Genomic DNA, 16,320 nt, shown 5'->3' on the forward strand with positions numbered 1-16,320 from the left:
ATTAAATTTCTTCAGGAGTGCTGCTCGATCCTCAGACTTAGTGGTTCCTACAACAACAGACGTGAACTTGAATTTTTAAAAAAAAAAAAAAAATTGCTGATAAAAAGCAATTAGGCTGAAAAAATAAAGTACTTGAGTATTTTAAAAGTTTAATTTCATTTCAGATAGGTAGGGTTTAAATGTTGGCTGAATAAACAAAATGTGAATGAGAGATTCATCATTACTGAAAATTTGAAGTAGTGTCAGCAGTAGTATCAAGGGAAGCTGCAAGTGTTTTGATTACTTCAGAATCTAAGTTGTTTACATGGAATATACAGTGGGTACGGAAAGTATTCAGACCCCTTTAAATTTGTCACTCTTTGTTTCATTGCAGCCATTTGCTAAAATCAAAAAAGTTTATTTTATTTCTCATTAATGTACACTCAGTGCCCCATCTTGACAGAAAAAACAGAAATGTAGATATTTTAGCAGATTTATTAAAAAAGAAAAACTGAAATATCACATGGTCATAAGTATTCAGACCCTTTGCTGTGACACCCATATTTAACTCGCATGCTGTCCATTTCTTCTGATCCTGTTTATATAAGACCTTACAGCTCACAGTGCATGTCAGAGCAAATGAGGTCAGTGGAACTGCCTGAAGAGCTGAGAGATAGAATTGTGGCAAGACACAGATCTGGCCATGGTTACAAAAACATTTCTGCTGCACTTAAGGTTCCTAAGAGCACAATGACCTCCATAATCCTTAAATGGAAGAAGTTTGGGACGACCAGAACTCTTCCTAGAGCTGGATGTCCAGCCAATCGTGGGAGAAGAGCCTTGGTGAGAGAGGTCAAGAAGAACCCAAAGATCACTGTGGCTGAGCTCCAGAGATGCAGTGGGGAGATGGGAGAAAGTTCCACAAAGTCAACTATCACTGCAGCCCTCCACCAGTCGGGGCTTTATGACAGAGTGGCCTGACGGAAGCCTCTCCTCAGTGCAAGACATATGAAAGCCCGCATAGAGTTTACTAAAACAACACCTGAAGGACTACAAGATGGGGACAAATAAAATAATCTGGCCTGATGAGCCCAAATTAGAACTTTTTGGCCTTAATTCTAAGCAGTATGTGTGGAGAAAACCAGGCACTGCGATGCAGTCATGCAAAAAAGGAAATTCATTAAATTGTGTGACTGCCAAGATATCTGTAAAAATAATCCATCTAACAACCAGTTCAACTCATCAGTAATAACACATACTAAGTTCCACCTACTGAGACTTTTTTTTACACCTTTTTCTATCAGTAGCAGAGTGAGCTCACCATCCAGACGTAGATACTGAAAGTTTCGGTAGCCGAAGTAGTCTTCCATGATTGTCATGAGAGTAGTCATCTGGCAGAAGAGCAGCACTCTGTGGGACGTGGCGTGAAGCTTTGGTAGGATGCGGTCTAAAAGCTCAAACTTCCCAGAGGCTCGATACAGATCTGGCCTGAATTGATAGAAAAAAAAAATCAATTGAATGAACTAATATCATTCAGTCAGCTCCGTTTCTACAAGTCAGCTGTCAACCCAACAAGCTTATTTTTCCTCATCTTATTTGTACCTCCTTTATCTACATATAGATGTAATTCACAGAGTGATGTCAGATTTGGCCTAATTTCACCTGGTGTTCTGTTTCTGTACTCACATCATTGTCAAACACAAACACATTCCTGACTTACCCACTGATGATGCTGTTTGGAAAGCCCAGGTGCTCAGCAAAAGATTCCTGAGTAAAAGAACATTTACCATTTAAATTCACTGATTACTATCGTTGAGCGCAACATCATTAATGACTAAACTCACTGACCTCAGGAAACTATAATTATTTCTTCTTCACATTTTTTCATATTAACAATTCCATCATTTTAATTAGTCACAAATTAAAACTGGTGTGAGACACAATCATCTCCCTGCTATAATTTGTTTTTCTGTTCCAACAATATAAAGAAAAAAAGTTTTGTTCATATTTACAAAGCTCAGATCATGATTAATCATGATTACTTACAATTAATCATGATTGAGATTTATCTCCATTATCCGATGATTAATCAGATAAAAAAAACATATGGTTTTATGTTTAAAACATACATATAATGTTGTAAATAAAACTTAATAAATTAATGTTTTTAACACCTTTTCCCATGGTTGTTTACAGTTTCCTGTCTGATCTAAACATTTCTAACATTACTTAAACAGTGGTTCTGTATGAAAAATAATGTAGCAAAATCACCACAGTTATTTTGTCTCCTGTTGAAATTTAATAAATTATACAAAGAGACACAATGGCTGCAGGGAAGATGAGAAAAAATATATAATTGTTGCCAACACCAGTCTCTTTCGAGTCTAACGCTCACCTCAATATGTTGGAACATGTATGGATGGTTGCAGATCTTCTTGAGCTGCATGATGGTGTTCATCAGGGTCTTGGCACCTCCTTTGCCCTGGAGATAATTCACGTAACTTAAGTTCAAATTTACTGTGGTAATAGTTCTTTAAACTCCAAATCAGAACACACAGCTCTCAACAACACAAGAGACAATTTACCTTAAAGAAGCATTTTGTTAAAAAGTGAAACTCCCTAATGAAACTTTAAGTATTTTTGATAGAAGTTCCACACTGCTGGGAGTGGGCGGGTTAAATCTGCAGCAATTAGATGTCGTATGGTTGCAAATGATTGCCTTTTAAAACACTGTACTGACACTTTAATTAGGATGGCCATACAGCTTAATGCCAATCAGAAGTAGGATCCACTAAACACAGGCTTTTTAATTTAATTTTTGCTTGTATAATGTCACTTATTTTGCTCAGTCTCTGTTAAAAAAAGAAAAAAGAAATTGCGACTGGTAAGAAATCTCCAAAACCTTCTGATGTCAAACAGCACGCCACTGTGAAGGTCACTGAGCTCTAAGACACATGGCTCCACATCACACGATGCTGATGAAGAAATGGCTGCACGATGGAGACAGTGATGAGTCTTGGCATATTTACCTTCTTGTCTTTCTCGGAGCCGTCAGTGAGAAGGATGCCTTTCTGCATGTGGCGATACAAAACCTTCTGTATGGCAGACATGTCACATTTTATGACATATTCCACCTGTGTGGATGACATGAAAAACAAAGCTTCAGTGACACAGACATCTTCTATAGACAGTGAGGCTGCAGGAGCGGAAATGTGTCCTCGATCTCATATCAAGAATAAAAGGTTAAAGGGAGGGCGAGAATAAATCAAAGTTATTAAAGTTACACTATGGTCTTGCACATGAAAACCTGCAGGAATTTGGTCAGTTTGGGGTCATGTTTCCCCGGAGTTTATGAATAATGTCTATTGACTTTTAAAATACAAGTCCCCAGAAAAAAATACAGGGCTGATACCAAGCCCCATGACTGGACCAGATAATTCTTAGTTACAACTCAACTCATTTAAACACAATCATCGTTGTTTTACCTTCTCCGGCAGCTGAGACTCCACCTCTTTCTTCAGTCTGCGCAGCAGGAAGGGACGGAGCACCTTGTGCAAACGCCGAATAATCAGAATGGTTTCTTCTTCATTCAGGTCCACCTGAACAGATCAGAACATCAGGTGTCACCCGAATGTTATGGTCCTAACACTTCAGAACAAAATGAGACAAAGTGTGTGACAGGTGGTGAACGCAGTGCCCTTTTCATCTGGCCAAGAACAAGCCAGTTTTCCTCATTAACTTTTCACCTGTGGAGTCTTCGAGCTGTAAAAGCAACATGGAGCCCTGTTTCACTGAGACAGTCACTGTATCATGTAAGTTTGACCCATGCTCTGCACAGTCCTGCTGTTTTCTAACATTTTAACACACACACACAAATGTACATACGTTGCAAACAAAACACAGCTGTTTCTCACATCTATACCGGCTTCATCAGGACAATTTTTTTTGATGATGTGAATATGTTGTATGTAGTTAGCAAACGCGTTTATCCAAAGTGACTTGCGGAGTGTGGGAGATGCCGTTAGGTGGTCCCTCTGTAAATCAGACTCCCTGCTCTTTACTTACATGGCAGACGTGCTAACCACTGCACTATGGAACCACATTACTATAGTTATCAACTTCTTACAGTCCCTCTTTAAATTGAACTGTTTATCAACTGAGACATCTTCCCTACCTATACTTAAGTATGAGTTAATAATAATAATAATAATAATAATAATAATAATAATAATAATAATAAAAAACATCAATCATAATAACTATTGTTGTCATACATTTGCCAAAACCATATCTGTATTTTCTGTCAATAAAAACGAACTAAATTATTGATTCAATGTGAAAGCGATTAATTATTTTCCCGGTGACTGGTTAAGATAACTCCTTCACCTCCTCCGTCTCTCATCAAGTTTATTTACTGCCAAATCAAACCCTACGTTTCCTCAGGTTCAGGGTGGTTGGCATCTGAGGATGAACAGCTTAATCTACTTTGACCTTCTAAGGCAGACAGTGAAGAGTACATCACACACACGGAAAAAATAAGGCTTCGATTTAATTACGCAACCTAACTGAGTCACTAGGTAAATGTCTATGTAGATGCTCAGCATTTGCCATTTCTCAAGGACATTAAACGTTTCAAATAACATTTAAACTTCACAATTGCATTACATTTTTACGACTGCCTTCCCATAAGAGAAACATAAAAAAAGACTTCACGCCTTTTTAAATGACAGGCTTCATAATTGCCACTTAAACTCACATTGTTATTATAGTAATAAAAGTTTGACTTGAGTGTGACTTCTGTGAGTGAGAGAAAACACAGAGGAAATACCAGGTCTCCCAATGTCAAACCAACATCTGTCACATTATATTTTAAATCCTACTCATTCATTGTCACCGACCGAATAAGTTCCAAGTGATAGACAGAAAGCACTCCCTTTCTAAAGCACAGCCACCCACACAGGCATCATTTTGACCTTGATGCTTTTCAACCAATTGTTATCCGTTTGTCAAAAAACCACTTGGCAGGTACTAGAAAAAGACGAAAATATCCATCCATCCATTTTCATCCGCTTATCCGTTGACGGGTCGCGGGGGCAGCAGTCGCCACCTAAATCACACTGCACCATACCAACCCCCCTAAACCTTCCTGCGGGTGGTGAGTCCACTGGAAGGTACCAACCGTCCTAACCGGGATTTGAACTTGCCCAGAGGTTCTACACCAATGACAGAGACATTGCCTCTGGGCCAAAGCTCCACACACGAAATTATTTTGTTTCGTTTTCACCTGTGGCGCTTATTTCCAATCGATAATAGGCTTAGTTTGCAGTAACTCGGATGAGGCTAATGGAGAATTATCAGTTTTGAAAAAAGGATCGTAATTATTCTAATGGTTCACAAGATGTAGCACATCTTCCTGACTAGAAGGCAATTTTCTTTTTAGAAGTTTGAAAACTTGCATTTTGGTGTGACTTACATCAAAAGTATACTCTTTATTGTCTATGGCCACAAGAATATTGAATTTTAATTTTGTCAAAATAAAATTGTATGATCTAGAAATAATCAGTGGACAGTGGTGGCTCAGTGGACTTGGGTCTGGAAGGCTTCAGGTTCAAGTCCACCAGCTGCCAAGTTACCACTGAGGTGCTCTGAGCATGGCACCGCCCTCACACACTGCTCCCCTTAAAGCTGCCCACTGTTCACTTTGGGGATGGGTTAAAAACAGAGGTCACATTTGGTTGTGTGCAGTGGTGCTGTGTCACAATGACAAGGAGTTCACTTTCCTATCCTAATGAGTTGCCCAGCACTAGTTTTATCCCAAACCAATCTCCCATGCCCTGGCTCCCCTGGAGCCCAGTCTATATCAACACCAGCAGTTCACCCAACTCACCCTTTCTCCGGTCATGGCAAATGGGGCGTTGAACCACTGCTCAAAAGTGCTGCAGCTCTTAAAAATGGTCGGCAAGAGGAAGTTGAGCAAGGCCCACAGCTCAGGCAGCTTGTTCTGCAGCGGAGTGCCAGTGAGGAGGAGACGACGAGGAGCAACGTAGTGGGTGTTCAGCACCTGGGTCAGCTTGCAATGGTGGTTCTTCATACGGTGACCTTCATCCACAATCATATACTTCCAACGAATCTGTATATAAAACAATAGACGTATTAGTCTTTAATTAACATAGAGAGACAATAGAAAAAACACACTGATGCCCTGACTCTGACCATGTTCACACTTAAAGAAAAAGTGGCCCATACTTACTTTGTCTTTTTGATAACAGTGTTAAAAACATATTTCCCGATTTCCCACTTCCAAGTGTGGTCCTATATCAAAGACATTCTGGGAATTTTCTTTTTCTAACCAGGTCATAAGCTGCTTCTCTCCTATTATTCCATTCAAATGTACTTTAAGTTTAGAAAAAGAGAGAGTGCCAATAAGACGGTTTGCATTCAAGTTTGATAACTTCAAACCTAAAATTCTTCACCTTTAGGGTTAAAAAGACCTGATGAGTTAAAAGCTAGCACGGTCAACAATTGATGATACAACTTGTCAAAGCTGCTCATGACACTGGAGATGATTTAATCTGATTTGTTTTTGGTGATTAAGAATCACACCATTTTTTAATAATAATAACATCTGTCTCAATGTATAACATCTCTGACAAAAAATAAATAAACAAATGCGATGAATGAATACGATTAGCTTTACTCCATAGTAAGCGTGGAGTAAAGCATGAGGTGGGTAACTGTACACAGAATATATAATTTTAAAAAAAAGGATCAAAGCTGTTTGTTGGCTCTCACCTTGGCCAGTATGTGCTTATCTTTGATGATATATTCATATGTGGTCAGCAACACGTTGAACTTTCCACTGCGAAGCTGTGGCACAAGCCCACGCCGCAATGCAGGAGTGCCCTGTCAAAGAAGAGAGACAAAGAACAATTATTATTATTTTACATTTATAAAGACACTTAGAAATAATAAAAATAATAATAAAAAATCCTTTTTACCTTGTAAGCAATTTTCACAATTGAGGGCGCCCACTTGTCCAGTTCGTAAACCCAGTTAGACAAGGTCCTTAAAAAATACACATGTCAAAGGTCATTCCTAATAAGGTCAAAACACTTCCTAATATAGAGCCGTGATTTTTGAGTTTAAGACAATCCATGGTGCGAGTGGTTGTTTCTGCAAGTGTTAGAAAGTTTGCTGTCTCTATATCGTCTTTCTGGCCTCATTTGTATTCCTCTTCTTATTACATATCCCTGACTCACATTCTATACTGTACCACGGATGGGCTACAGGCATTTCAATGGGTAGCCGTTATGCAGAAATGCAGTTATTACAGGATTCACAACAGGTAGAATTATTTATATGTCTATTATATGTATATTTATAGTTTTTCATTGTTCCAGTCGGGTAAAATTCACTGATCTGTAATGTCATCATCTTTTTACTCTCTGTTATATCCATTTTAAAACTATGTGCAGTGGAGATCTATCAACATACGAGGAAGGGGATGCTGCAGGAAAGGTTTGGAACAACTCGAGGGCACAGAAGAGATTCAGTAAATTCAAAGCTGGTATTTCACTGGTATTATTGATGCCTGGCCCAAAGTTTACGTCTGATCTAATTCCAACTTTTGTACGTGAATGGGGAAAGTCTCACTTCTCACTGTAACTGGTAATGAATCTGACTAAAATGTGGGACTTTGCAGTAATGCTGACACTGTTGTTATTGTTGTAAACGTACTGCTCTGACATAGTAATTCAAAAGGCTGTTGTGTTAACAGCACAAGGCAACACATGCTAGCTTATTTTTATCCAAAGCAAGTTATAAGAGGAGGATTAGCAGACAAGCTACACAGAGGAACTCTTAAAAAGGAGACTGCTATTTAGTAAAGTTGTCAGGTCTGTCTGTTTCCTGTTCATGCTGTCTGCTGTGTGGGGTAATCTGCGTTATCACACTCACCTGTGTCTCTGTAATTAGTCTCACTTGTGTCACCTGGCGCTCTTTATATATATACACCTCTCTCCCTCACTCTGGCCTTGGGGGAATCATTGTGTGTTGTCTTGTCTTGTATCTGGTCGACATTGTATCCGTTCCTGGTCAAGTCTGTTGCTGTGCTCAGCTCTGTTCCTGTTCTCAGCTCTGCGTATGCTTCTGTCCTGGTCTTTGGAAATTATTTTTGTGAATTTTGAAATAAACTACCTGCACTGGTCCTGCCTGCTTCCTGTCATGTCGATGGCTCATCGTGACAAAAGTGGGATTAGGTGGAGATCAGTGCAGAAGGAGAAGGGAGGTATAGGAAAGAGAGGGTTGTGTCTTCAAGAGTGTGTGTTAGCCTGGGGTTGATTAATAATTATTTTAGATTACTACCTGAAGGCATTTTACTGTATACATATATAAAAACAAATATGCTAGGTTGACATTAGCATAAAAATAATTGCAAAAGATTAAATCATTTTTAACTGGGCCACGTGGGGCTGTTCCTCTGCTCTTTAATTTCCTTCATTTCCTTCAACTTTAATTTCCCAACATGGAGCTGATTATTAGGTTTTTGTTGTTTCAGGCAAATTTGATCACAATTAACAGGTTGGATTTGTCTAGTCATATCAATAAACACAAAAAATATATTTCGGCCGCTTATCCGTTACCAGGTCGCTGGGGCAGCAGTCGCCACCTAAATCACACTGCACCGTACCAACCCCTCTGTACCTTCCTGCAGGTGGTGAGTTCACTGGAAGGTACCAACCGCCCTAACCAGGATTCAAGAGACATTGCCTCTGGGCCCAAGTGCCACTAAAATTAAAATTTAAAATTTAAATCCAAAACATTGAACAAAAGAAGAGTAAAACACATAGTTCAGGAGACAACTGTGAAATGATCCTCTCCTTGTGAACTGCAGCTATTTTGCCTGATCTTCACTTTACTGGTGCCTTCAGAAGCAGTAATTTAAACGAGAGCCCTTGATTTTAAGAGGATGATGTGGAGCTATATTCAAGTAAAACGCTGCAGTTGGGGAAATCAAAGCCCAGACTGTTCCCTGCATAGAAAAGGCCAATAAAGACAAATAGGTTTAAAACCAGGAGTTGGTGGAACAGGACAAACTGTGACCGTGGGCCCATTAAAGCACCTCATCTGTGAGGTAACACTTCACCCTGCTTGCATCAGTAGATTAACCTAAACAACCAAAAGACACTACAGATGGTGTTGATTTAAGACTTTTAACGTGTCAGCTCTGCAGTTTGAACGTGAGCCAGGACTTTCAGTCGCCTGAGGAAGGCTTTCCATACAGTGTAAAGATTTAAATCAAAACAAACTTCAATTGGAACACCATTAATAACACTTCTCATTTCATGCCAGGAAGTAACAGCAGGTCTTTAAATTACCCTTTATCTAAGAGGACCACGTTTTCTCTGTTTTATTTTTTCCAATAAACACCCAAAGGTTAGGATTTACGATTGAAATTGCACCAAAGGCCATTTCACTATCTGCTCCTCTAGACTGTTTAGTGCAGGGCTGCCCAATAAGTAGATCAGGATCTACCAGTAGATCTCAAAGGGAGTGCTGGTAGATACTGAGCAGTTACATTTAAAGAAACATTAAAACTGATAGATTTAATTCTATGTTAAGATTCTAATCACTAGGGCTAAAGTAAGGATCATAGAAGTATTGAGTCAGATGGTATTGTGCCATAGAACTACAGCCATTTAATCAAAGTAGTAAATATATATTTATAGTTTTCAATGTAGGTAGATCACTTTACCCCGGTCATTTGAAAAGTAGCTCCCAAGCAGAAAGTGTGGACACCCCTGCTCTAGTAAAACACTGCTTTTACTAAATTTTACTAAACAATTTTGATATGGACTCCAATCAATCACAAAAATTATCAAGATAATTATTAAGATTATTGAATTTAATTGGATGTTTTTGTTATATTTATGTATTTCGATATTTGTGTTGTAATGTGTATTTTTTTATTTGTTAATTATATGTATTGTACTTTTATTGAATTTGATTCAATTTAGTAATTTATTTGTATTCAAGAGATTATAGAAGTGCCTTACCATGCCGATTTATATTATATTGTTATAATATTACAGTTATGTTATAATATATTCACGTTATACTTTCATGTATTTTAGTGGAAGTTTCAACATATTAGGGTAAAATACCACATTGTGCAATAAATGTATTTCCAGTGACTAATCTCAAAATTAATTCAAAAAAATTGTGGTTATGATTTTTATTTTCCAGACTCCAGCAGTACGAGGGTTTGGTGACATGGCACTACCCACACAAAGCTGCCAACTGAGGAGTACTCACGAGAGAGGAACGATGATGACATAGGGTCCGTTGAGCCTCTTGTACTCCATCAGGTAGGTGATCAGAGCGATGGTCTGAATGGTTTTACCCAGGCCCATCTCATCAGCCAGGATGCCATTAAGATTGTTATTGTACAGGGACACCATCCACTCCAGTCCTTGGATCTAAGTGGAAAAAACCCAAATGAGGAAAAACAAGCCTGTGCACATGGTTCCATGCTGCCCCTGTTTGTTTTTCAACACTTGAACTAACTGTTCACGCTCAAAAACAACACTGAATGGTAATGATCTGAGCTGTGCCTCATGGTCAGCTGCTTTCTGCTCATCTAACAGATGGTTGGAATAACTTGGTAAAGTCAAAAGTAGGGCATGATACTCATCCTTCATCTCTTACATTCTATCACTTACACTAATCATTGTCAAAGTCTACTCTGTACTAAATCAGAACTATATTTCCATCCATAGACACAATGGAAGAACAAATCGTGACAGTAAACAGCTGCTGCAATATTGCAAAAAAGAAAAAATGATTTTATTTCAAAACTAAAACATTCTGTCTGACTCCAGGCAGTTGCTCTTCCCCTTATTTTGCCAGAGAGCAGCTACTATGTCTCATTTACAGATTGTAGGGGCCATGAATAAAAAAATAAATAAATGCATGTACTACCTGTATCCTATCTCTAATAACCCATCACTGTCAACTCCTGTTAGTGCAGCTGATGTAAGTTTCAATACGAAAATCAGCTGCAACTGCACAATCCTGGTGCATAGACCCCAGACATTAATGAGAGATTTAAGGTAACAATAACAATAAAAACAAAATCCATTAAAATCTATATTTCTTTAATCAAGATTGCAGCCATTATTCATCATTTATGTCATAGTTTAATTAGATCTACATGCATCCAGACTGAGGTTACATTAGCACCAGACTCTTTACTTTGATACTACACTTTAAAAATGTAAATTTATTTATCGTCTCACTCGATGCAATGGATGGGAAATCAACTCATCATTGTAACTGCTCAGCTCTTGAATATATCAAAAGGTACTTTATTGTCTAAGTGAATCAGTGAACCAAATTAAATCAGTCTTTAATGTGAACTTTAAATGTGGTTCATTAATAGTTATATTTGTTAAACTTTTCTACAATTTTAGTTGAAGTTTCAGTGTTAACACGTCAACACCACACAGCATATAAACACTGTACAGATGCTTGTGTTTGCTTTCCTAAAGTGACAAACGGAGACAAACACAAGTGAGAAGTCTATTTGTGAGCAGTGTTTGTTTACCTGGTAGTGTTTGAGCATGCCGTTGATCAGCAGCGATGACTGCTTCTCCACCCGCTCAATCACAGCGTGGGCTACACCGTAGTAGGACTGGGAGCTGGTCTGTCCGGTGGGGACGCTGTATTCATCATCTACGTCCTGCTTGGCAGTCCTAAATGGGAGTTTGTTGTTGAAAAAGAGAAAAGTGCAAACCTGTGTCAGCCCCACGACTGTGTGCCGAGTTTCAGACCTAATTATAACGAGCAGCTGCAAAAACTTTAGCTGGGGGAAAGAAAAAACAGCATAAGGACAACAGGAGCGCCTCATTAATGTTAGCTAGGAAGCAGGAGACCTGGGCTCAGCAAACAGAAAAAGTAAACTCCCTGGAATATATATGAATAAAAAAAAACAACAATGTCTTTGTTTGGAAACAATGATGGGCTTCTGGACAACTGAGGTAAAATTAACCGAGACCCTGGAAAAAGTCACATGGCACAAAACTTACTCCTCAGGTCTTGTGATACAGTGTGTTTCCTTTTCTCTTTATTTTAACACCAACAGTAAAACTAGCCATGACTTTGTATAAAATGCTTCTTACACATTGGGCCAGTTTAAGATAATGTGAAAAAGTTGGGACAATTCTGAATAAAAGTAGTTTGAGAAGATGATTTTTGTTGTGACACTGTGAGACAGTGGTTCCCAAAGTGGGGGGAAGGTCCCCCATGGGGGGCGGAAATGCAGTTATTACAGGATTCACAACAGGTAGAATTATTTAATGTCCATTAAGTTTTCATTGTTCCAGTCGGGTATCTTTTTATTCTCTGTTATATCCATTTTAAAACTAAGTGCAGTGGAGTTTTGGAACAAAAGCTGTATATCTATCAACATATGAGGAAGGCTCGACAAAAGCTCTATCAAAAGGGGGCGCTGCAGGAAAGGTTTTGAACCACTGGAAGGCACAGAAAAGATTCCGTAAATTCAAAGCTGGTATTTCACTGGTATTATTGATGCCTGGCCCAAAGTTTACGTCTGATCTAATTCCAACTTTTGTACGTGAATGGGGAAAGTCTCACTTCTCACTGTAACTGGTAATGAATCTGACTAAAATGTGGGACTTTGCAGTAATGCTGACACTGATTGTTGTAAATATACTGCTTTGACAGTAATTCATAAAGGCTGTCGTGTTAACAGCACAGGGCAACACGTGCTAGCTTATTTTTCTAACATGTTAAACTCAGTCTAAAACCCTGGGCAGACTTGCTACATTCAGTGTGAGATATAGTGGAAATGCTGTAAACCAGGGGCGTCAAACTCATTTTCATTGGGGGCCACATCAGCAATACAGTTCCCCTTGAAGGGCCAGTTGTAAATGGAAGACTGTATAGATCAGGGGTCCCCAACCCCTGGTCCATGGACCAGTACCAGCCCGTAGGTCATTTAGTACTGGGCCGCAGTGGATGTACTTAATTTTTACTAATTTAATTTATTCAAACAAAATCCACCATATCCATTTACTTTCTTTATTTAAAGATAATGACAATATTTTAATATCATTTGTCATTTAGACTCTGATACAAACAGAATAGAGTCTGAAAGATGTTTTTTTTTTTTGAAAATGTAATGATCCTTCAATGCTCAGTACCTTGGTACTGGTCTGTAGTAACAGGTGGTACTGGCTGACCAGTCCTTGGAACAAAAAAGGTCAGGGACCACTGGTATAGATGTAACTACTCCATAACAGACTGATACATGTTTCTGCATTTGATTATTATTTGATTGATTATAAAACCTTTTAATTTCTCAGGTTAAGAAACTCTGCTGCATGAACTTTACTAAATGCTTTTTAAGCTCCTGTGGGCCACACGGTTTGACGGGCCGTATTTGGCCCCCGGGCCTTGGGTTTGACACGTAACCCAAGGCACTGGTTTACAGTTTACAGTGTACAGTTTACAATGTAAACCATTGTTTCCCAAAGACTGGGTCGGGACCCTCAGGTGGGTCGCAAGAGATTTTTTGAGGGGTCGTCTCGCATCGTGTTTCCCATGAGTTCACGTTTATCGCAACAACTAATTATTAAAAAATTAATTCTTCAATTATTAATTAATTACTTTTTCAATTATCACTTGTTCAACAATATCCTCATTAATGTAAAATAATGCTCAAGTACACCTTTATTTTGTGATTTACCAATAATGTCTATTGACTTGGGTTGCGAAGGTCTGTGTCTGTCTTTTAAAAGATGGGTCCCCATAAAAAAGTTTGGGAAACACTGCTGTAAACCATGTATTATGACTCCTGGTCACATGGTCATTACTGAGGCTCATACAGCACGTCGTCATATCTAACCTGGTCTTAGTATATCATTTTTACAGTTCTATTATTTTATTTTATTATTATTATTATTGTTTGTGACAATGTTAAGAAAGATATGGTAAATCACATGTAGTCCATCTGAACAGTTGTAGTATCTGATGAACATCTGAGATGTGTAAAAGTATGGGAGTTGTTTCTGCCTGTGCCTAATCTTCAGATCTTTATTCTCCTCATGTCAGCCTACAGCTGTGCCATAGGGCAGCCAGTGGAGAAAGAAAAAAAAATCCCATTAGCACTGTTTGTTTGGACTGCCTGTGTGGAACAATGGGTGTACGGTATTAGCTATAATAATGACTAAACAGCAGGAAGGAGAATGAAGAAGGAGCTACTTATTACATTTTCAATAATTCATGGTATTATTGATGAGACACCACCCTCGACAGCAATTATTCCTGCAATTTATTCTTGAATTGTATTTGATTATTGAATCAAAATAAATTAGCAATACTGCCATCCCTCAATTTCTTATTAAATGCTAACGACAAGAGGGACTTCAGAGGCTGTAGCAGGAAGTGACACATGTCAGTTCTCTTTACTTAAAGAGGACAATTATCGTTCACTCATCCATCTATTCATCCATTTTCTAAGCCCTAACACTCGTCTGTTTTAATTAACTATAATAGTATTCCATATTAGTTTACACATTGAGCTTGTAGCTCCTCCTCCACAGCCTGTAGCTGGTGCCAAATACAAATTTGAAAGCCAAGTCCTATTAACAAAATGTACTGGTACAGCACTGTTAGATATGAATCTTACCCTATAAACAACTAAGACTTAAAACCACTTACACTAGATTTACACACATGGCCTCTCCTCTACTTTTTCCCCATCACCGTACCTAATCTGAGGTTAAACATTATATAACATGTTGCCATGAGCAACATGTAATAAATATGCCAGACTAATTTACAGGTCATTATCTCAAATAAAAATCAAGGTGAGGTGCATGTCGAGTTGTGGGCCGACCATTGGAACAATGCCTAATATTCTCTTAATGGACACCACCTAATAATAATATAATCCCTAATAATCCATCCATCCATTTTCATCCGCTTATCCGTTACCGAGTCACGGGGGCAGCAGTCTTGATGACCGCCACCGAAATTACACCGCACCGTACCAACCCCCCCTACCCCCCGAACCTTCCTGCGGGTGGTGAGTCCACTGGAAGGTACCAACCTCCCTAACCAGGATTCGATCTTTTCCAGGAGGTGAACCCTAGGGTTCCACACCAATGGCAGAGACATTCCCTCTGGGCCAAAGCGCCACTAATTTGAATTGATACTAAGTCCTAATACAAATAGTCTTTGTTTGATATTCATGACAAAGGAAATGTGGAAAAATAAGTTCATACTCAATGATTTCCTTTGTTCCGTTCAGAGGCTCTACGTCTCCACTGGGGTCAATTATCTTCTTCTCCTCTGTTTCTGTTTTGGCTGCTTCTTCTTCCTCCTTGAAAGACAAATGACACGAAGCAGCAATAAGAGCACACTTCATTGATAATTGCAGGAGAAAACGTGTGATGAGGTTAAAAACCTGAATCATCAGATGTGCCATTAGTGTCCCACATATAAATAAAGGAATTGAATGTGTGCGTACATGTAGACTGACGAAGAGAAAGAGACATGCTCTTAATCCCATTTAATCACATTTGCATGATTTGAGAAAGGAAAATGCTCCCAATCCTCCAGTGTTGTCTAATGAGAAAGTGACCAACCTCTTCCTCAAACTCTGAGCCGCTCTCCTCACTGTCTGACCGGGGAGCGACCTCATACCTGGAAAAATACAAGAGAAAAAAAACAAAGCAAAGGTTTGAAATGCAATTACAAGACTCCTCTGGTGTTATAATCACCAACAGTTTACTGTTTTAAATATTCTCAATGACGTGGAATAAAGAATGTGGTGTACAACGCAGCAAATGATCGATTTATTTATCTTATCCTTTCTAATTATCTAATCCTTTTCAGGGTCATACGGAGCTGAAGCCAATTCTAGCAAGTCAACAGCAGGTCAAACCCCTGGACAGTTCAGCAGTCCATCAGAGGGACATGTAAAGAAACAAACAACAATTCACAGCTTTGGTCAGAATAGAGCAATCACTGTGCTAATGTTTAGACTGTGGTGGGAAAAGTACAGCACACCACTGCACACAACCAAATGTGGCCTCTGCTTTTAACCCATCACCAAAGTGAACAGTGGGCAGCTTTAAGGACCAGGGGAGCAGTGTGTGGGGACGGTGCCATGCTCAGAGCACCTCAGTGGTAACTTGGCAGCTGGTGGACTCGAATCTGAAACCTTCCGGACCCAAATACGCTTAACCATTAAGCCACCACTGTTAAAAAAAACAACTAAACACACTGAATGACATTATGCAAACTGTGTAGGGA

General features: G+C 38.9%; 1 protein-coding gene across 1 annotated transcript in view; it reads right to left on the minus strand.

The window, feature by feature from the left end:
• smarca2 (SWI/SNF related BAF chromatin remodeling complex subunit ATPase 2) overlaps positions 1-16,320 on the minus strand; it is a 42,263-nt gene that overhangs the window by 14,336 nt on the left and 11,607 nt on the right. The window contains exons 13-25 of the mRNA XM_008336197.3: positions 15,651-15,708; positions 15,288-15,385; positions 11,585-11,732; positions 10,294-10,457; positions 6,978-7,044; positions 6,772-6,882; positions 5,867-6,109; positions 3,465-3,578; positions 3,009-3,113; positions 2,375-2,461; positions 1,700-1,746; positions 1,301-1,467; positions 1-47 (exon numbers count right to left, since the gene is read on the minus strand). The exon at positions 1-47 is cut by the window's left edge and continues 13 nt beyond it. Of these exons, the coding sequence (XP_008334419.1) occupies positions 1-47; positions 1,301-1,467; positions 1,700-1,746; positions 2,375-2,461; positions 3,009-3,113; positions 3,465-3,578; positions 5,867-6,109; positions 6,772-6,882; positions 6,978-7,044; positions 10,294-10,457; positions 11,585-11,732; positions 15,288-15,385; positions 15,651-15,708 (1,456 nt within the window). The remainder of the gene's footprint in view (positions 48-1,300; positions 1,468-1,699; positions 1,747-2,374; positions 2,462-3,008; positions 3,114-3,464; positions 3,579-5,866; positions 6,110-6,771; positions 6,883-6,977; positions 7,045-10,293; positions 10,458-11,584; positions 11,733-15,287; positions 15,386-15,650; positions 15,709-16,320) is intronic.

This window comes from Cynoglossus semilaevis, chromosome Z, assembly GCF_000523025.1.
Source record: "Cynoglossus semilaevis isolate Cse_v1.0 chromosome Z, Cse_v1.0, whole genome shotgun sequence".
Lineage (NCBI taxonomy): Eukaryota > Metazoa > Chordata > Actinopteri > Pleuronectiformes > Cynoglossidae > Cynoglossus > Cynoglossus semilaevis.